A 21,956-nucleotide genomic window follows, 5' to 3' on the forward strand; every position below is an offset into this window, starting at 1 on the left:
GAGTTGAGGTAGTAGCTGTATTTTAATTGATTGATCCACACAATCACCCAACGACTTTGTACCAATGTCAGCTACAGAAGTTACAATTCTTATCAATGTTGTCTGACGTTACAGCACTCAGTCAAATGGTGTAACTAGAATGCACTAATACTGTGACAATTGTGCATTTGTACTACCTTACAATGAAATAAAATAAAGCAAGATAATGCATACAAATCTAGCCATATTAAAATATCACATGTCAAATTCAACGGTTGAAAAAATGTTAACAACTCTCTACAGCAAAGGTTTCAAAGATCGTTGTTATCTGGACATGGTTTTATGAATCAAGAGAGTCATTTTCAATCTGATGGAAACGGTTTGAGCAGCAGCGTTTCTACTCTCCTGTTTACAAGTCGTTAAGGCCTGTTGAGGTCTGGCTACCTCCACCTCAAGAGCTGTCCAGCACCTCACTGGCCTTTGACTGGTTTGAATACTGCCATGGCGTTATTAGGCTATTGTAAACTGAGGGGAGGTTGTGTTAGACCCTTGTTCTTATTTCGAGATGAGTTTTATTTATTAACAAAATATGGCGTCTCTTTCAAACCATCTCTTCTCCCCGTTCATGTTTTGTTTACCTCACTGTCTTCGAACGTGTGATTTGTTGCTTTTAAATGAAGATGAACGGTTGATTGTTTGCCCTGATTAGAGTGTCTAAAAATCCTTTGGTAGTTTTTCAGACCAGACACATGAAGAATAGAATGCCACCTTGGTTCTGTTTCTCTTTTTTTGGCACTGGACGCTCAAACCATTTCCATCAGGTTGAAAACAACTTATGGATTTGAATCTTGAAACCTTTGAAACCCTTGAAACCACAGACCACTCCAAACGAGGGATTACATCAATTTCATCCTACAGTATCGTTATAAAGTTCATCGAGGGCGTTTGTAGTGTTTCATTAATAACCAAACGAAATGTAAAAAAAAAAAATAAGAGCACCGAAGATTACTAAAACAACTAACTATGGTTATAAAAAAAACATAAATACATTAGTAACCACCGTGTAGTTCCTTCAAACACACTGCTAACATGTAAACCAGAAGAAGCACCAAATGTTATGGGATGAGGGAAAACGAATCTAAGCATTAATGATGAAGTATTAGTCATGTGTTTCTTATTATCGTGTCGCGACGTCCAAATACTTTCACTTTCTCTTTCGGTCTTGGGAACATCGGGGGCAATACCTATAAAACACAGACATTACAATATTAGGGCGGATGTGATGAATGGAGGTCCACGGTTGATGTTCATGTTTCTGTGGTTACCATTTGCCTCTTGGTTTGGTGGTCAGACCCACGCATGCGAAATGGAACCACTCAATGGAGCACTAGAGACGAGAGATAAAGGATCATTAAGGCCTCGTTCTTGAGTTAAAACAAACAATGACCTGCAACATTGTGTTCTAATGTAAGGTTGAGAATCAAAAGGACACGTTAGAGGTCATTTGTGAGACTTATATTGATTAAAAACATATTATGAGCTCCTCCAAATAATCTAACGAACAACAAAAACATGGCACACACGGCACAAGACATTTACATTGGTCAAAACTCTGTTCAAATGTAATTTGACTTGAAATCAATATTGCAACTAGTCTAGTAAAGCCAGATGTTGTTTTTTTTTGGTGTTCAATATGACATTTCAACTATAAATTTGTGTACATAGTAAGCCTATTTTTTATTTTTGATCTTATAGCAGATTTTGATTGTTTTGCTTTTTGACTTATATAGGTTGTTTTATCATTGTTCATTGTTTTATGTTGCGTCAAATCACCAAAGCAAGTTCCTATCTTCATTGACAATGGCCTTTTCTGATTCTGATTTAAATGAGTTTCTTGTAAATAAATAATGTCTTTAATATGTCGTCAATGTCAGCATTAAAGGATGCGACTCGCCATTGGACCAACTGTACTGAATTAACTCCTATTCATTTAAAACTCTTTGGTCAAACATAACACATAAAAAAAACTGAAAAAACAAACAAAATTAAAGCCGCAAGCGGCATCCAACGGCCCTCGCGGGCCGCCGGCCTTCCGACTCTGCGCTTTCGACTTGATAAAGATGGCGCCCTTATTGTGTGTTGAATTAAAAAAGAACTTGACAGACGGCGACACAATTGACATGGCAAATCCAGTGCAAATGAACAAAAGTGTCGGTCAAATGTGCGGGTCCGCCGCACAGAGACCGTGACACTTGGAATAAAAATATGGATAACTTTTGATGCCCCGTTTGTGTAGATGATTTTCCCCAAATATGAGCTTGATCGAGCTATTGCCCACAGTGGAGTTTGTTAAAGTGTGAAGCGTAAATGTGAACATTTCAGAGATTTCGCTGTTTTCCCATTTCTGACATATATTTGCGGGTCCGCCACATAGAAACCGTAGCACTTAGAATCAAAATATGTATAAGTTTTGATGCCCCGCTTGTGTAGATGATATTCTCCAAATATGAACTTGATCGGACAATCGCCCTAGGAGGAGTTCGTTAAAGTGTGAAGCGTAAAAATGTGGTGATTTGAGCGATTCTACGAGTTTCCCATAAGGATAACATGGGATGTTTCTGTCATCGCTACGGTTACGCCGTACAAAATATGACTTTGGCTCTCATACTTTTATGATCAGGATGGCAAATTAGAATTTTGTTCAAAATATCATGTCATTTGGAAAAACTCTATTGTTTATAGGCCACTCTGAAGGCCAAATAGTCAGAATTCTGGGAAACGTTTGCGGCTCCGTCGCACAGAGACCGTAAAAGCTATCCTTAAAATTTGGATAACTTTAGATGCCCCACTTGTCTAGAGGACGTACACCGATTTTGAGGTCGGTGGGCAAAACGCACTAGGAGGAGTTAGTTAAAGTGTGAAACAGAAAAATGTGGATATTCGAGAGATTTAGCGGTTTTCCCATAGGGATAACATGGGATGTTTCTGTCATCGCTACGGTTACGCCGTACAAAATATGACTTTGGCTCTCATACTTTTATGATCAGGATGGCAAATTAGAATTTTGTTCAAAATATCATGTCATTTGGAAAAACTCTATTGTTTATAGGCCACTCTGAAGGCCAAATAGTCAGAATTCTGGGAAACGTTTGCGGCTCCGTCGCACAGAGACCGTAAAAGCTATCCTTAAAATTTGGATAACTTTAGATGCCCCACTTGTCTAGAGGACGTACACCGATTTTGAGGTCGGTGGGCAAAACGCACTAGGAGGAGTTAGTTAAAGTGTGAAACAGAAAAATGTGGATATTCGAGAGATTTAGCGGTTTTCCCATAGGGATAACATGGGAGGTTTATGTCATCGCTACGACTACGCCGTAAAAATTAAGGCATTTGTCTGATTGGCTTTTTTGATCGCGACGCCAAAATAGAATTTTGGGTAAAGTTTAGAAAAATTTGGTTAAACTAATTTTTGACCTTCAATGTTAATTTAAAGGTCACTCTGTAGGGGGCGCTATCGCGCCCATTTCAATTTTGTCATCATAAACTGGTCCAAACTAGAAAGTTGAACAACTGATTCAAATTTGGTCCTAATCGGACTTGTTTTGATCAAATGGGAACAATTTTTAGATCTGCAATATCCCAAAATAAGTTGTCCAACTTTGCGGCTGCGCCGCACACAGACCGTAAGAGGTATACCAAAAAATTGGATAACTTTAGATGCCCCACTTGTCCAGAGGACGTACGCCGATTTTAAAGTTGGTGGGCAAAACGCCCCAGGAGGAGTTCGTCAAAGTTTGACGTGAACAAAATGGCTAACACAGCGTGTTTTCATTTTCAAAGGAAGATGGCGGCCATAGGGTAAGTCTGGGGGCGTGGCCACAATAATATTTGTTTTTTGTCCTCACAAGAGGAATGCGTGTTCCGAATTTCGTAGCTTTACGACAAAGTTGACCTCGGGGCGTCTCCCATAGGCGCAATGTATTTTGACTTTTGTCGGTGGCGCTGTCGCGCCATTTTTTTTAGAAAAAAACAAATGGCCCAGAAAAAACAAAATTTTTCGCCAATTCTGAATTTTGGGCAAAGTTTGGTGAGTTTTTGAGCATGTTCAGGGGGTCAAATTAGAGTTCAAAGCGATGAAGAACAAGAAAAATAATAATAATATTTTTAGCAAAAACAATATAGCCGTTTCCACTATAACAACAAATTATACATCGTTTGAAAGCTCTAAGCCTTCCCGATGCCGCCATGGGGTGGAATCATCATTACGAGCGCTTACGCGCTCGTCACTCCCTATTCCGTCGGGATGCCCCGCCCACTCCCCATAGACTTCCATTGATTTGAGCAGATACAAGCATGGCCCATGCCTGCGGCATGGACTCTCGCGTACGGGACGATGCCAGGAAGGTTTTTGGAGGAATGCAGCGCTTCGCGCTGCTGTTGTCAACAATGAGTGAATGGGCTACGCCCATTCACTCATTGTTGACTTTTTCTGTCATAGCAGGAGTAAGTATGCATGATCCATGCCTTCGGCATGGGCTAGTTCACTGTACTTGCCAGGGGCGACGGGGTACCAAACATGCGGGCGCAGCCCGCATGTTTGGTCAGACAGTTGCAACGCTGCCTTCGGCAGCGTTGCGGGAGCAATAGGCCCTCCGCCCTGCTGGGGCTCGGGCCTAATAATAAAAAATATAGCCGCAAGCGGCAATGATCGGCCCTCGCCACGCCGCCGCCACGCCGCAAGAGGAGGGGGCGCCAACGCGCCCCAATTGTCCTTTTATTGCGCCTACTGCTGAATCTGTGACGCTGTCACATCTTCTCCCCTTTGTTTTACCATCAAAAAGCAATTTTATTTTGAATTCTTGGCACAATGTGCGGCTTTGCCGCACAGACACCGTGACTCTTTGAATAAAAATGTGGATCACTTTTGATGGTCCACCCCTGAAGATGAGTCTCACCAAATTTCAGGTTAATAGGGCTAACGCCCTAAGAGGAGTTTGTGAAAGTCTAAAGTGTAAACATGTTCTGGCGATTTCCCCATTGGAATAACATGGAAGGTTTCGGTCATCGTTACGGCAACGCCATGACAATTATGACATGGCTCTCATTGACTTTTTTGATGGGGATGCTAAAATTGAGTTGTGTGTCAAATTTCATATAATTTCGCAAAACTAAACATTTAACCTCCATATAAAATCTGTAGGGGGCGCTGTGGCGCCAAATGAATTTATTTCACTTCAAGTGGGTTTAGGGCAAAGAGTTTAACAACTGATTCTAATTTGACGCAATTCGGACTTTATCTGCGCAAACGGCAGAAATTTTAAATATGGGAGATTTCTGAAATTCTAGCTACAGTTTGCGGCTTCGCCGCACAGAGACCGTGAGAGGTATCAATGTAATTTGGATAACTTTTGATGTCCCACTCCTCAGTAGCATTTTCACCAAATTTCAGCTTTTTAGGGCCAACGCCCTGGGAGGAGTTCGTAAAAGTACGACGTTTGGAAAAACTCCAAAATCATGTTTAGCCATTTTTGAAGCAATATGGCCGACATTTGGTTGGGCGGACGGCGTTGCCGTAATAATATTTTTTACTTCTCTTGTCACCATCTACCTCTGCGCCAAATTTCATGATTCTACGATCAGATTTTTTTTGGGTCATTTCCCATCTCTCAATGCATTTTTGGTACATTTGGGGGCGCTGACGCGCCAATTTTTTATTTTAGAAAAGGGAAATAGCCAGAATGTAGAGAGGCACGATTTTTAGAGGTGTGCAAATTTTTGTGACTTTTCGTCAATGTTCACTGGGTGAAAAATAGGGGGGATGCCGCTTGCGGCTTTAATTAGGCCCGAGCGCCACAAGCTGGCGAGAGGCCTATTAATCTCGTAAGGCCGTGCGAAGCACGGCTGCGAAAGTGCGCACGTAGTGCGCACGAAATCGAGCGCGAAGCGCTCGCCCACTTCCAAACACTCACTAACGCACTCCTCCACTCATGCACGCCCCGTGCATACTAATTAGTTGTAGGAAAATGGAACATTACCGTTGTAAACGGGCGAAGCCCGTGCAAAAGTTCGCACTAAACGAGCACTTTACATTGGGATGACGACCGCGAAGCGGTCGTCATCCCCATATAAAGCACTCATTTGCGCTAAGTAGCTCACGAATACGTTCCCCATCTCTTGCATGTTCCGTGCATATAAGCATGTAATGCAAAAATTGAACATTATTACTGTATAGAGGGCCAAAAACACAAAGTGGGCGGAGCCCACTCAAAATTATCGAAAGTACCCGTCAGTGACCAGGGACCCACACCATGAGGTAGGAAAGCGCGAGCGCTTTCCGAAAATGTATAGTTTATGATATTTGAAAAATGGGAAACATTGTTTTCGCATCGGAATATTATTCTTTCTTTCTTTCTTTCTTTCTTTCTTTCTTTCTTCTTCTTCTTCTTCTTCTTCTCGGGACCAACCCCCCTATTTTTCACCCAGTGAACATTGACGAAAAGTCACAAAAATTTGCACACCTCTAAAAATCGTGCCTCTCTACATTCTGGCTATTTCCCTTTTCTAAAATAAAAAAAATTGGCGCGTCAGCGCCACCAAATGTACCAAAAATGCATTGAGAGATGGGAAATGACCCAAAAAAAATCTGATCGTAGAATCATGAAATTTGGCGCAGAGGTAGATGGTGACAAGAGAAGTAAAAAATATTATTACGGCAACGCCGTCCCCCGAACCAAATGTCGGCCATATTGCTTCAAAAATGGCTAAACATGACTTCGGAGTCTTTCCAAACGTCGTACTTTTACGAACTCCTCCCAGGGCGTTGGCCCTAAAAAGCTGAAATTTGGTGAAAATGCTACTGAGGAGTGGGACATCAAAAGTTATCCAAATTACATTGATACCTCTCACGGTCTCTGTGCGGCGAAGCCGCAAACTGTAACTAAAATTTCAGAAATCTCCCATATTTAAAATTTCTGCCGTTTGCGCAGATAAAGTCCGAATTGCGTCAAATTAGAATCAGTTGTTAAACTCTTTGCCCTAAACCTACTTGAAGTGAAATAAATTCATTTGGCGCCACAGCGCCCCCTACAGATTTTATATGGAGGTTAAATGTTTAGTTTTGCGAAATTATATGAAATTTGACACACAACTCAATTTTAGCATCCCCATCAAAAAAGTCAATGAGACCCATGTCATAATTGTTATGGCGTTGCCGTAACGATGACCGAAACCTCCCATGTTATTCCAATGGGGCCAGAACATGTTTACACTTTAGACTTTCACAAACTCCTCCCAGGGCGTCAGCCCTATTAACCTGAAATTTGGTGAGACTCATCTTCAGGACCATCAAAAGTTATCCACATTTTCATTCAAAGAGTCACGGTGTCTGTGCGGCAAAGCCGCACATTTTGCCAAGAATTCAAAATAAAATTGCTTTTTGATGGTAAAACAAAGGGGAGAACATGTGACAGCGTCACAGATTCAGCAGTAGGCGTGATAAAAGGACAATTGGGGCGCGTTAGCGCCCCCTCCTCTTGCGGCGTGGCGGCGGTGTGGCGGCGGCGTGGCGAGGGCTGATCATTGCCGCTTGCGGCTATATTTATTATTATTTTTCTTGTTGGCAAAACGCCCTAGGAGGAGTTCGTCAAAGTTTGACGTGAACAAAATGGCTAACACAGCGTGTTTTCATTTTCAAAGGAAGATGGCGGGCATAGGGTAATTCTGGGGGCGTGGCCACAATAATATTTGTTTTTTGTCCTCACGAGAGGAATGCGTGTTCCGAATTTCGTAGCTCTACGACAAAGTTGACCTCGGGGCGTCTCCCATAGGTGCAATGTATTTTGACTTTTGTCGGTGGCGCTGTCGCGCCATTTTTTAACGAAAAAAAAAATGGCCCAGAAAAAACTAAATTTTTCGCCGATTTTGAATTTTGGGTAAAGTTTGGTGAGTTTTTGAGCATGTTCAGGGGGTCAAATTAGAGTTCAAAGCGCTGAAGAAGAACAAGAAAAAATATAGCCGCAAGCGGCAATGATCGGCCCTCGCCACGCCGCCGCCGCCACGCCGCAAGAGGAGGGGGCGTTAACGCGCCCCAATTGTCCTTTTATTACGCCTACAGTGTCAGTCAAATTTGCTGTGCCGCCGCACAGAGACCGTAGCACTTAGAATATAAATATGGATAACTTTTGATGCCCCGCTTGTGTAGATGATATTTCCCAAAGTAAAGCTTGATCGAGCTATTGCCCACGGAGGAGTTTGTTAAAGTGTGAAGCATGAATTTGAACATTTCAAAGATTTGGCGTTTTCCCATTTGTGACAGTATATTTGCAGCTCCACGGCACAGAGACCGTACCACTTGAAATCAAAATATGACTGACTTTTGATGCCCCGCTTGTGTAGATGATTTTCCCCAAATATGAGATTGATCGGGCAATCGCCCTAGGAGGAGTTCGTTAAAGTGTGAAGCGTAAAAATGTGGTCATTTTAGAGATTTCGCTGTTTTCCCATTTCTGACATATATTTATACGCTCGTGCTTTCCTACCTCATGGTGTGGGTCCCTGGTCACTGACGGGTACTTTCGTTAATTTTGAGTGGGCTCCGCCCACTTTGTGTTTTTGGCCCTCTATACAGTAATAATGTTCAATTTTTGCATTACATGCTTATATGCACGGAACATGCAAGAGATGGGGAACGTATTCGTGAGCTACTTAGGGCAAATGAGTGCGTTTAGTGCGCACTTTTGCACGGGCTTCGCCCGTTTACAACGGTAATGTTCCATTTTCCTACTATTAATTAGTATGCACGGGGCGTGCATGAGTGGAGGAGTGCGTTAGTGAGTGTTTGGAAGTGGGCGAGCGCTTCGCGCTCGATTTCGTGCGCACTATGTGCGCACTTTCGCAGCCGTGCTTCGCACGGCCTTACGAGATTAATAGGCCTCTCGCCAGCTTGTGGCGCTCGGGCCTAATAATATTTTTAGCAAAAACAATATAGCCGTTTCCACTATAACAACAAATTATACATTGTTTGAAAGCTCTAAGCCTTCCCGATGCCGCCATGGGGTGGAATCATCATTACGAGCGCTTACGCGCTCGTCACTCCCTATTCCGTCGGGATGCCCCGCCCACTCCCCATAGACTTCCATTGATTTGAGCAGATACAAGCATGGCCCATGCCTGCGGCATGGATTCTCGCATACGGGACGATGCCAGGAGGGTTTTTGAAGGAATGCAGCGCTTCGCGCTGCTGTTGTCAACAATTAGTGAATGGGCTACGCCCATTCACTAATTGTTGACTGTTTCTGTCATAGCAGGAGTAAGTATGCATGATCCATGCCTTCGGCATGGGCTAGTTCACTGTACTTGCCAGGGGCGCCGGGGCACCAAACATGCGGGCTGCACCCGCATGTTTGGTAAGACAGTTGCAACGCTGCCTTCGGCAGCGTTGCGGGAGCAATAGGCCCTCCGCCCTGCTGGGGCTCGGGCCTAATAAAAGACAATCTGGAAAGAAACAGGATTCATGACCAAACATAAAACAATGATTTTAATAATTTTAGTTAGTTTTTGACAACAATGACAACTGGTAAAAGAACCAAGAGGTAAATAACCAACATTGAATTACTGTATACTACATTTCACCCTTTAAACGTTCTCCCTTAACAAAAGGGGAAATATAAACTCACGTCGGTGTTGTCACAGCCGATCATCTCCCCGTAGGAAACCTGGTGGCACAGGCAGTAGGTGGGCTCGTTGGGGTCCACGGGCATGTCCAGGACGTCAGACGGATGCACGTTCCCGAAGTTGGAGGAAGGACTGTTGAACTCTCCACTGATAAAGGGCACAAGGCAGGATGATTCACACTTTATACATTAACATAAGCTATTAACCACTGAAATACTACAATTGCACGTGAAAAGTCTGATTAAACTCAGGAATCACACTAAGCTAACTCACTCCGTGTCTTCTTTCTGCTGATGTCCCGTACACGAGACGCCACCGACCGTCGGATCAACTAAAGATCTACAGCCCAAACCGTTCATCAGTTTATTGATATAGACTCTGGCATTTAGCGCTCAGTGAGTGAACTCTAAAGGATCTGAGCGTCCACGTGAGGTCCATGAGCAAGAGTATGGAGCTGAAATGTGCGTTTGTGTTCTCTATGTCCAAGTTAAGTCACAGGCAACCCACAGCCACGTTTTAAACTGAATAAGCACTTTCAACACACTCTGTCTAAACCTTGAAGAAAACCATCAGTAGATTTCAGAAAGCAGTGAATGGAATGAAAGAAAGTGCATACGGTTGGAGCAGCTTCACTTTCTTCTGAGCACTCTTGGGGCTGCTGTCTTCGTCCGAACTCTTCACTTTGGACCTCGTTTTGGCCGTTTTCTTCTCTTTCTGTCTCGTGTCGCCTGGAATCAAGACATCGCTTTTAAGACTTTCGAAATGGACAACACGGGGCGTCAAAAAGCACAAATTGGGTTAGAAAGCTTAAAAATACAGTGAGTCATTTTTAAAATGCCTTTACCTTGTTTTTTGTAGTTTGTTTTTATACGATTTTTTGTCTCTATTGGAGTGGTTTCGACTGGGGATTCTTAAAACAAAAAAAGAGGTCGAAACTAGAACTCTAGAAATATGATATGAAGCGATGGCACAACATCTTACAGCCATCAAGATGATTATGAAGACTCAACATATCCACGGGTTCAAATAACAGAAATGGGTTGGGAACCACTGCATTACTGGAAGCGATTACAGATGTAAAGAGTGGGAAGAGACATTTGGGACATGTAGAGAATATTCACAGTCCCGTCGTAAACTGCATACGCACGTACAGACCTTTTTTTCCCTTGCTCGATGTGGAGTCGTAATCTGTGCTCTCAATTTGCTTCTCTTTTAAATCGGCCTCGAATCGAGCGAGGTCCGTGTCCAGGCGCCGGATGTGTTTATCCACCTGGAATAAGACAGTTTAGTGAGATAAGCACAAGGAGGAATAAAACAACAGCCATTAGAGGTTTCGACATCCATTTCTGCCACAATAAAAATAAGGTCTGCAACAATTCACTGTCTAACTGTGACTTAACAATGAAAAACAATCAACACAGATGCTAAAACTGAAAGATCTTTTATAGTATTTACAGTGACATAACAAAAAATCTGAATGTTGAAAGAATAACTATTTCTGACCTTCACTTTATTCATAAATTTTATTGCTCTTGAAGCCGTAAATTACCATATTTCAACGTATTTGGTTGATAAAAGTCTCAGAAAGAATATAAATAGTACCAATAGCAATAGTTGGCTAATGGAAAAGATCAATCACTTAAATAAAATAAGATAAGATCACTTTTATTTGTATAATATAGTATAATATAAAATAATAATTAAAAAAGATAGTTTAAGATAGTATAATATAACAGATAGTATAATTTAAAAAGACAAAACAGGTTTAATTATAATTAAAACAAATTAAAAAATGTTTAAATGGATTTATATGGATAGAAAATATTGCACCAGGACTGTTGTAATTGTTTGTTTGTTAGAGCACTAATTAATCGAGCCGTTGGAGAAAGTGAAGTGTATTTTGTAAATAAATAGACAGTATTACCATCTCGTAGGTTTGCATCGCCAGTTGCACCTTATCATCTCCGAACTCTTTGCATTTACTGTAGGATTGTTGGATTTGTCGCAGAACGGAGAGTTTTTGCTCGGAGGAAAAAGTCCGGGCGTTGGAGGTGTATTCTTTGGCCAACGAGTCAATTTGCGATTTAAGATCTGAAACGCGCCAAAGCGAAATGTTACGTTCATTTAATAGTTGAACGCGGACTCGGAGGACGAGTCTTACCTTCTGTGCGTTGATCGAGATCTCTCATTAAATTGAAGTTTCTCTGCAATTCAAAGGGCAAGTTTTCTATACCTGAAATAATTAACAAATGATTGAATGGTGAGACACTGCAGGTCCATAAGAAATAAGAAATAAAAAATCAAGTAAAAATATACTTCAATCTAACCATTTAACTAGAGTGTACGAATATACTGTGATTGAAAAAGACTATGATTATTTTATTGTCGAGTAGATACTGCAGCCGTAGTTAGGTTAGAGTTAGGTTTATTTTTAAGCTATTTATCTTGATTTTTGATTGCTCGTCCATATTTTCCTGCTGTTCTTGAACTTTGTGCTACAACACTGGAATGTCTCCACTGTGGAACAAATAAAAGTGGTTATGGGACAACAGGAAAAAGGTGAGTAAGCTGATATCGGAGTGAATCATGCTGCTAATAAACTTTAACAAATAAATACATGGTTTCCTGATACTTTTCTGTATTTGTTTTAGCGTGAACCCCCAGTTTTGTTCTCTTGTTGTGCAGTTGGGTTGTCAAAAGTATGAGTATCAGAACTAAAAAAACTCATAATAAGAAGACAAAATGTGGGATTTTATGAACAGTTTTCAAATGATCTTGAGCTAAATCAAAACTAGAATCAGATCAGAATCAGGCCACAATGTTTAACAAATAAAGTACTATGATTTTGTCTTCAGAATGTCAGTCTATTGTCTAAAAACTTGACCTTAAAAGAGCATTTCTATATATTATTGTGACATCAAAATTGGTATCGACAATCGAGTATAGTCAGATATACAAGATCCTTTGATAGGACCCTTTTTAGTCGACTAATCGGTCTGCAGGCATGTCATTAGTCGACCAAGGATTTCATTACTCGACTACAGCCTTTCTGTTATGTTTTAATTTGTCAAACAGATTATAACTTACACAATGAGTAGATTTCATTGAAGAGACACGTCACAATTATCCACGTTAAACGAACAAACTGTACAAACTCCAAACATACAAGAAACTAGGAGATTTTTAGCTCGTTAGCTCGTGTAAATCGACGAAATGAACCATAAACTCAAGATAAGATGAATAAAAGACGCACAGCAGCTTTAGCCTTTAGCTTAGCATCAACGTTAGCACGAACACAACTCATTTTCTCAAGCAAACGAGCACTTTTAAACCATATCCGACTGAACAGCATTGTAATTTCTGTCATTATTTGCCGAGATCTGGTGATTATTTCAATCTATTTCCCCGTCATTTCATTTTCCAGCGCGTAGTCTGCGCCTAAAGCGGAGGATCCCAGGAACCGCGTTCATAACTGGGATTGCGCCGTTAAAAGACGGACAGAACCCGGTCACTTCACCTCAAACACAAAATGAAACGTAATTGTGTTTTAATGCAACGACTTCGTCCGCTCAATAGCTGCAAAATGATCTTACTGTCCAAATAATGCTCCAGGTACATCCCGGCCGCCATCTTGGACAATGTAAACAAAACAGCTTCCGGTCTGGACAGGAATTGATTCATTCATTTTTATTTTATTTCCAAAAACACATTTTTAAATACTATGGTGGCACTTGTGAATATCTAAAGGAGAAATAAAAAAAATATATAAAATGTTTGGCAATACAATGTGGGTTACTGTCTTTATTCAATCTTCTGCGCAACTTCACATATGCTCAATAAACTTAAAACTAGCTTTTACCCTCGTAATAACGGCGTTTCCTAATCGTTAGTGCTCTCAAAGTTGTATTTTGATTGATCCATGCATGTTCAACTATTGCACAGAAAATTCCTATTTTCCCCACCCCTACATTTGATTTCTTTCTGAATATTCACACCTGTGCAGGTTTAGACAAAGTAAACTAATCTGGTAAAAACAAAAGGGGAAAGGGAAACAGGCATTTTAAAATCCATTGTACTTTATCTTTCAAATCAAACAGTTATAAGAATCAAATGATTAATTACATGATCATCAGATTTCTTTTCGGCATGTAAACCCACACCAAAAGTCAGAACATAATTCAGTTATCTGGTTATATTTGACAAGCCATATAATAAATGTGTAACAACTTTATTAAATTGTTTTTTTTGACAACTTCTACATACAAAGCTTGTCATACGCTGACGTTTTTTGTCTTTTGTATTACACATACAAAATACACAGTTTAGCTCATGATAATTAAGCTTTACCCTTAAAGAACTGTAGAAAATATCAACAATCCATTTGAAAACTCGAGTATTACTATAACTTGAGACAATATAATCAGCCCAGTCCATTTTCAACATTTCACAGACTGATCAAAGTACATTTAACAGCTCAATGTACATTTAACAGCTCAATGTACACTACGGCTCTTGGGCTTTCTCCAACAGATGTTTCAACTTCCTGAATTTGTTCTTTCCAATCCTCTTTGTGGCTTTCATGGGCGTTTTACTCATTTTGCCCAGCTTTTTCTCAAATTTGCTGCCTTCCTTCTTCTCAGACTTTGACGTGCCACTTTTGTCCGTTTTCGCTTCTGCCACTTTAGCTTTCGCTACAGTTTTTCCATCAGCTTTTTGGATCTTTGCCTTCTTTGCTCCAGTGGGCAAGTCTTTTTTTGCGGCCGGTTTCAAGGTGGACTTTCCGTTCGTTTGGGAAGTTGCTCCTTTGGTGGACTTTACCTCGATTTGATCTGAAGATTTTTCCTCTGGAGATTTTTCCTCTGAAGACGTCGCTGCAGTGGCATCGTCAGCTCCCAATTTTGCCCCTTCTAAAGAAAAGTGTGATTTAGTCATTGCGCCATTTAGTTTATAACATTAAATATGACTTAGGAAGCTGTTACCTTTATTTGGAGGTACAACAGGAATCACATTGGAAAATTTCTTAAATTTAGCTACAAAAAATCCATCCATGTTGTGAGAGTGAGGATAGAACCTGCGGGTGAGGCGCAGTGTCGGGTGGAACCTGCGCTCTTTGAACCTAAAATACAATAAGTTATATATATTAAGTAAATAAATAAATGTGTAATTGGTTTTGTTAGATATTTACCTGGTGAAGCCCTCGCTGCCAAAGTCAAGACCAGTAGGAACCAACTTTACATTTCTTTTTTTCAGAGCATAGTCCACCACCCATTCATTTTCTTCAACCTACTCAACAAAAAACAAGAACTGTCATGATCTCATTCATAGAGATATAGACTGACATTTCCGACTTAATTTACACACCATTATTGAGCACGTGCAGTAGATCAAGTATCCTCCAGTTGCAGACTCTGCATTTACCGAGTCGATGGCCGACAGAATGAGTTCCTTCTGTAGATGAGCCGAGCGCAGGATGTCGGCCTCGTCCTGACGGAAAACAACACACAGATAAACACCACGGCAACAATTTAAACTTCACAGATTGTATGAAATAAAACAAACCGTTTACCTTACTGGTCTTTACAGCTGGATCCTTAGCAATGACCCCTGTACCGGAGCATGGAGCATCCAACAAAACTCTGTCAAACCCACCCATGACCTGTGTGGAAAAAGCATTACATCATAACCTTATCTCAGAGTACATAAGGAACCATTAGACAAGCGTTAATAAATGTTCTTCAAAAGTACTGACAAACTGTGAGAAAAATGTACCTTTGGAAACTGCCTGCCATCGTAGTTGCAAACGACAGTGTTTGTGACGCCCAAACGATGGATGTTTCCCACCACACTTTTCAACCGATCTGCATTTTTGTCATTAGCCACAATAGTCCCAGTGTTTCTCATGAGCTGTGCTGGGGAACAAATAACAGATTCATTTAATTACCCTGAATAATCAGCAGCATAGTCCTCTCATCTTTAAATGACTTGTCTTACCAATATATGTGGTCTTTCCTCCCGGGGCCGAGCTCATGTCCAGCACGTATTCTCCTTCCTGTGGCGACAGAGCCATGACGGGCAGTAAACTAGACGCTCCCTGCAGCATATACTGACCAGACAGATACTCGGGCGTGGCACCTAGAAACAAGACCATCGCACGGTTACATCTCCAACATATACTGTAATATTAAACATATAAACCAAACTCACCAACAGGAACTGAGGAATCATAGATGATCAAACCCACTTTGGACCATTTGCCCAAAGGGTCAAGGTTCACTCCTCGGTTGATTAAGGCCTAAAGCGAGATCAGAAACATATACAAATACACGTTTACATCCCATATTCAATGAAAAGTATAAACCAGCATTGTGAAGCGGGTCATTACCTGCGCAAGGTCTCGCCGCCTCGTTTTCAAAGTGTTGGTTCGAATCGTGACGGGTCGATGGATTTCATTAGCTTCAAGGAACTCGACCAACTGCAAAATCACAACAGGAACAAATGAACATCTGCAAATGACCAAAAGGTAGAGCAATAGTCGTTTCCTGAAAGACAACTAACCTCTGACAGAGGAAACAGGTCGATTAACTTCTCAATTAAGAAGTTGTTGTAGCTGTAGTACGTGCAAAGATCCTTCTTCAGGAGAGAGATGTATTCAGACCGATCTTTGCCTTCCTCTCTTTTTGTTGAGAAGTTACACAAAACCTCGACGTTGTCCTTGATTCTCTGATAGATCAGCTTCAGATCCAAAGGCAAGACACCTAGAAACAAGAAACGACAGTTCAGACAATGGATCCACTTAAAGGCGGTATGGACGATTTTTCGGCGATTTGAGAACGCAGGCGGAAGTGCGCATGCGCACTCCCCCGTGTGGACTGATACAACACACACGTGCGTTTGTTTATTAGCACAACGGAGCGCATCACATCGCTCGTCTCCCGTAGATTTCTGTCCACTTCTGCGTCAGCTCAAACTGTCTTTCTCCGTCTTCATTTTGCCCCGTACACTGAGGGAACTATATTATGATAGATCTATGCGCTTAGGCACGCGGAAACGAGCCTGACGTGGCTGCAGGTGAGCGATAGGTGCGTTTTATGATTGATACGTGGCAGGACAAATGATTTATCCACGCCACGAGGAAATATGATAAAAAATTTGCTGAAAAAAATTGTCCATACCACCTTTAACACACTGACTACATTAATGAGTCGTTTACCTTCTTTTTCACGCTCTTCAGCTTTGGGAAGTCGAAAGGAGTCCTCGTCCGTTTCATCGACGTTTGTTTGTACCGTGTCTTCCTCCTCTGCGTCCGAGTCTTCCCTTTTCACTTCTTCATCATCCTCATTTTCGTCACTTTCAGGGCTCACAGATTGTTTCATCTTTGCCTTTTTAGCTGCCCGCTCAATGGGAAGAAGCTAAAAAACATATACAGCAACACATTTTCAACAACAAAATTTCCCCTTGTGTGGACATTAAAGGATTATCTTATCTTTTTTTCAGAAAGGGTCATTTTTGAAGGTAAATTTAGAAGTTTTTTTTTTGATTTTGAGTCTTATTGATCTGAGAAAACTTCAGAATGTTCTTTTCTCAAATTGTGTAAATAACAAATCCAGTCATCTTAAACTTACATTAGTGGGCAATGTCCTGATTTGCAAATGAACATTTCTGTACTTATTATTTTGTGAACACAAATCAAAACAGTCTTCTTGGGACTTATGCATTGAATGGGACTTTTTGACTTTATGAATTTCCATATTTACACACATTCATAGGACAATGATGGATAAACTTTAAAACTAAATAAAGTAAATTCATGAATATGTTGATAAAAACGACATCAACATTTTCCTTCTCATTAAAAGTATTATAATTAGAGGGCACTGTACCTCTTCATCACTTTCTTCCTCTTCAGATTCAGCCTCCTGTGTGCCGTAGTCATCCACCATTTCATCATCATCATCATCATCATCATCATCATCATCGTCGTCCTCCTCCTCTTCTTCTTCCTCCTCCTCTTCCTGTTTGATAGCTATACTCTTCTTCTTGCCCTTTGTTTGTGACTTATCCATTTTGACCTCATCATCATCGTCCTCTTCCTGTTTGATAGCTATACTCTTCTTCTTGCCTTTTGTTTGTGACTTATCCATTTTGACCTCATCATCGTCCTCCTCTTCCTGTTTGATAGCTATACTCTTCTTCTTGCCCTTTGTTTGTGACTTTTCCATTTCAACCTCTTTATCATCTTCGTCCTCCCAGTGTTCATCGCTGTCGTCCTCGTCTTCTGGTTCGTCAGTTCGCTTTCTTTTCGCTGGTGTCAGCCATTTCTTATTTTCGTCAGTGAATCCTAGATAATGGGGACGAACATATATAAATATATTTAGACAACAAACATTTTCAAAGTCCAATGTCAGAGTTTTTGTTTACCCTTTGTTGGCTTCTGGTCAGTTTGTTCTGGCTTTTTAGGTTGGTTTCTTTTTGCAGCTCTGTGAAAGAAAACAACATAAAAGTTAGAGTGCTTCTCTGACAGATGTTTTTTTTAATATATATGTGTTTGCAATTATTACTTAATTAGGTGAGATAGTAAAGTGGATATATGGGAAGAAATTTTTTAAACTAGGATTTTTTTTCTGGTAACTTGAACACCAAAATTTTAAAACTGGGAGTGATGTAGCTACATTGTCATTGTATGTTTTAGTGAGATGTGTTGTTAAATGCACACAGCTGAATCTAATGCTTACCTTTTCCTGCCTCTACTTGAGAGTCGTTTGGATTCATTGTCATCTGTAGAAAAGCAGTTCTTTGGTGAGTCAAATAGAACAAACAGAGCATTTGTTTCTTTTTCATTAGTGAAAAATACCTTCAGTTAAGAACTTGGCCAGTTCAGTTTCTGCTCCTTTTTGTTTTCGGGACTTTCTTCCTGGGCCCCTTTTCACATAAGTTGTTGGGTCAAGTTTTCTACCCATTGCTCACACTTAAAACTACACCTGAGGAAGAGAAGACGAATTCAGAACAAAAGATGACCGCATGATTCTAACCATTATAACACCGGTGAGGGAACAGTGGGCGATGGAACAGTGGGTAGTGCATACTCAGTGTACTTTGGCACTTCACCCACTTTGCCTCCTGTGTCCAGTGTATGAAGGAGAATGTTTGTGTGACATACATTCTGTGACAAACATATGGAAATTACCCCATGACTACAATCCGGCATATTCATAAACATGCACCGTCCCCACCAAAAATAAACTAATAATAATAAATTAAATAAATAATATTATGATAATTTAATTACATAATAAACTTAACATTAACATTTTACTGCCAGGTTAGTCAACGTTTTAAAAGCAATTAGGAAGTTTTATTGTGTAACTAGACAATAAGAATTTTGACTATTGCAACAGAATCTGAACTATACTGTGCATCTTGTTCTACATTCTTCATTTCAAACAAATCACGTTTAAAATTAACTTTAACAGGCTGGCACAATATTGATTAAACTTAAGGTGAACATTAAAGACATAGTTATTTGCCAAGAGTAAAATGAACATGCTGCTTTTGGCCAGTGCAGCGTTCAGGCCTGGTGACAGCTTTTACCAACACAACTTAGTTTAGCAACTATTCACGCATTTCATGGTGAAGTTATGGACATTAAGTTAGCGCACATTTAAATAATTGCACAAATACTCACCAATTAAATAAGTTAAATACGGTTAAATCCAGATTTGGTGCGTACACGATGCGGGGTAAAATCACACGTGAATTTTCTTCTGCGCGATGAATAGACTAACATCCGGCGCACACTGATGACGTGTAAACCGGCCATCCACAACGTAAACAGCAGATATTAATCTTAATTTATTGCCTATATAAATGTTTTTTAATTGATTACTACACAAAACTCTTTGCCAAGTATCAATAAATTATCCTTTATTGATACTTGCCGAATAAAAAAAAAAAACATTTTGAACATTTTGTTCGTGTGACGTTGATTGTGCGACAAAAACGCGGTGTAGCTCAGCAGCAACATGGCGTCTGATGGCAAAAAGCGTGGTCTTGAGCATTTGGACGAATATGAACCTAAACCAGCCAAATATCTCCGCAGCCTGCACGATCGTATGGCAGAGAGGAGACTCGTGGTTATTCTGGAGGGAGCTTCTTTGGAGACTGTCAAGGTAAAGACGAGTTACGTGTGTGGAGTGAGATGCGACTGTGCTGCTGCTCCCACAATAATCATTATCATACTAAACACTTTTTTTTTCAGGTTGGAAAAACGTTTGAGTTGTTGAACTGTGATCTACATAAAAACATCATTGTCAAAAGTGGAAGAGACCCCGGACATATAAGACCTGACATCACTCATCAGGTATTTGGGCTGTTGTTGTGTTTACAGGAACCAATTATTGTTTTTTGTTGACTACAGAATGAATATGGCCGCACTATATGACATCTTTGCACATAGATAATACCAAGAGTTAAGTCCCTATAATGCCACAGTCCCTTTTTAGTCAGAGGAACCATCCAGTCCCCCTTGCTTGCATCAACAGTGGCTGGAAGTGGGACTAACTGGCTTTAAATGAGCCTCTGCATAGTTTAGAGCAGTGATTTAAAACGTTTTCACACCAAGTACCACTTTAGATCACACATTATATTTGGCTTTCCAAGTACCTCCAATCCAGATTATATCACTTTGAATTCAGGGGATAGAAATGTGACTAAATAGGTTCCAATTCCAAGTAGCCGTGGCAGAAAGTTATTGAAGTCTGATGTGATACATGTACTGATTTGGAATAATTCTTACTTTCCACTCATCTATGAAACAAAATGTGTTGCCAAAATTGACCTTCTGTTTGATGACATACTCAGTTTTTGATCCTTCCCTAATTTCTTTTCCAGTGTACAGCACTTAAAAATAATAACCTGTTTGCTTGATATTATTCTGCTTTTCCTTCTTTCTTCCAGTGTTTGTTGATGCTGATGGACAGTCCTCTGAACAGAGCCGGCTTATTGCAGGTTTATATTCACACAGAGAAGAACGCCTTAATAGAGATCAACCCACAAACTCGTATCCCGAGAACATTCCCTCGTTTCTGTGGCCTAATGGGTAAACGTTATTGCACTTCACTGCGCTTCAATAGGGCTGGGCGATTTCTTAAGTCAGTTCCTTTTAGCAGCTTTCTTACCATTATCAGTCTTGTAAGTTTGCACGGCTTAAAAACAACACATTTTATCTTCGACTACACATCACCCACCCCTATTGTCACACGTAAGTTTATCCTCCATGGTAATCCATTCTAATAGATTTTATGTATCGATTCTAGTTCAATTGCTGCATAAGTTAAGTGTCCGAGCAGCCGACGGTCCTCAGAAGCTCCTGAGAATGATCAAAAACCCTGTGTCGGACCACCTTCCTCCCGGCTGCCCACGGATCTGCACCTCCTTTTCTGCCGGAGAAGCCGTTTGCCCTCGAACAATGGTGCCCGATGGCCCGGCCGCCGTGGTCATAGGAGCGTTCGCACACGGAGCGGTGAGTGATAGTGTCCTCTGCATTTTCACACTGCAGGACGCTTTTCATTCTTGGGACGTTTCTTTCATTGAGAATGTACCAAAAAAAAGTCCCGGGAACTACAAAAGATTCCCGTAGTGCCAGGGGAAGACTGGGCCTAGGTGCATTCTGGAGACCACTGTTTATTACACTTGATTCACAAATAGCTCCTCACAAAGAGCATCTGTTTGTCAGAAGAAGAGGTTCATTTGTGCAGAGGCTGAGAGGTCTAAGCATGTATTTGGCCTATTGTGAGTTTTCAAATGCTATTAGAAGCTGTAAAGTTCAAGTGAAAGTAGCTTTAGAGCAGTGATTCTCAAACTGTGGGTTAAAAATAGGTCATAGATCGTTAAAGTGCTGTACAGTTTTAGTTCAGTTTGATTTAGTTTTGTGCATTAATCCAGTACAATCGACGGCTTGTTCGGTGTGTTTTTTCTTGTCCTGATTCCAATCGTTTAAAGTGAAATAGAGCACACTTAGCTTAGGTTATGCTGAAATAGTAGTTGGCCTAAAGCTGTTGTAACACATCTACAATCGTCGGTTAAACAAACGCTTTAGTTTTGCTCACCAGAACGTCTCTCACACCAACAGTTACAACAGATAATGTGATATTTTTCCTTCTTGCCCAGGTGAACGTGGACTACACAGAAAAGAACGTTTCCATCAGTAACTACCCTCTGTCTGCAGCACTGACCTGTGCAAAGATGTGCTCAGCGTTTGAAGAAGTGTGGGGAATCTTGTGACGAAGTGCAGCCCTCGGACTCGTGTT

The 21,956-nt window shown here is 40.7% G+C and overlaps 3 protein-coding genes across 4 annotated transcripts; 1 reads left to right on the plus strand and 2 right to left on the minus strand.

Moving 5' to 3' along the window:
- Positions 1-3: 3 nt before the first annotated feature.
- ing4 (inhibitor of growth family, member 4) lies at positions 4-13,323 on the minus strand. 2 transcript variants are annotated; one of them, XM_072461089.1, is made up of 9 exons: positions 13,245-13,323; positions 11,813-11,884; positions 11,576-11,742; positions 10,807-10,921; positions 10,496-10,561; positions 10,268-10,379; positions 9,654-9,798; positions 1,305-1,366; positions 4-1,223 (listed from the first exon to the last, which is right to left on the minus strand). In XM_072461089.1, exons 1-9 carry the CDS (start codon positions 13,279-13,281, stop codon positions 1,184-1,186), a joined length of 816 nt encoding a protein of 271 aa, XP_072317190.1. In that variant the 5' UTR covers positions 13,282-13,323; the 3' UTR covers positions 4-1,183. The 2 variants fall into 2 exon arrangements, with proteins under 2 accessions (XP_072317190.1, XP_072317191.1); XM_072461090.1 differs by lacking the exon at positions 10,496-10,561.
- Positions 13,324-13,936: 613 nt separating this feature from the next.
- Positions 13,937-19,397, minus strand: nop2 (NOP2 nucleolar protein homolog (yeast)). The gene is made up of 17 exons (XM_072460679.1): positions 19,334-19,397; positions 18,503-18,629; positions 18,384-18,426; positions 18,070-18,128; positions 17,837-17,989; positions 17,532-17,644; positions 16,862-17,060; positions 16,207-16,406; positions 16,034-16,123; positions 15,856-15,943; positions 15,643-15,783; positions 15,421-15,560; positions 15,218-15,307; positions 15,013-15,135; positions 14,837-14,934; positions 14,631-14,767; positions 13,937-14,558 (listed from the first exon to the last, which is right to left on the minus strand). Exons 2-17 carry the CDS (start codon positions 18,606-18,608, stop codon positions 14,155-14,157), a joined length of 2,184 nt encoding a protein of 727 aa, XP_072316780.1. The 5' UTR covers positions 18,609-18,629; positions 19,334-19,397; the 3' UTR covers positions 13,937-14,154.
- Positions 19,398-19,626: 229 nt separating this feature from the next.
- On the plus strand, positions 19,627-21,956 carry emg1 (EMG1 N1-specific pseudouridine methyltransferase). Its single transcript, XM_072460404.1, has 5 exons — positions 19,627-19,817; positions 19,907-20,008; positions 20,605-20,746; positions 20,964-21,169; positions 21,817-21,956. The coding sequence occupies exons 1-5, from the start codon at positions 19,671-19,673 to the stop codon at positions 21,928-21,930; spliced, it is 711 nt and encodes a 236-aa protein (XP_072316505.1). The 5' UTR covers positions 19,627-19,670; the 3' UTR covers positions 21,931-21,956.

This window comes from Eucyclogobius newberryi, unplaced genomic scaffold, assembly GCF_026437365.1.
Source record: "Eucyclogobius newberryi isolate DKJ021-1_F unplaced genomic scaffold, fEucNew1.0.hap1 SCAF_3, whole genome shotgun sequence".
NCBI lineage: Eukaryota > Metazoa > Chordata > Actinopteri > Gobiiformes > Gobiidae > Eucyclogobius > Eucyclogobius newberryi.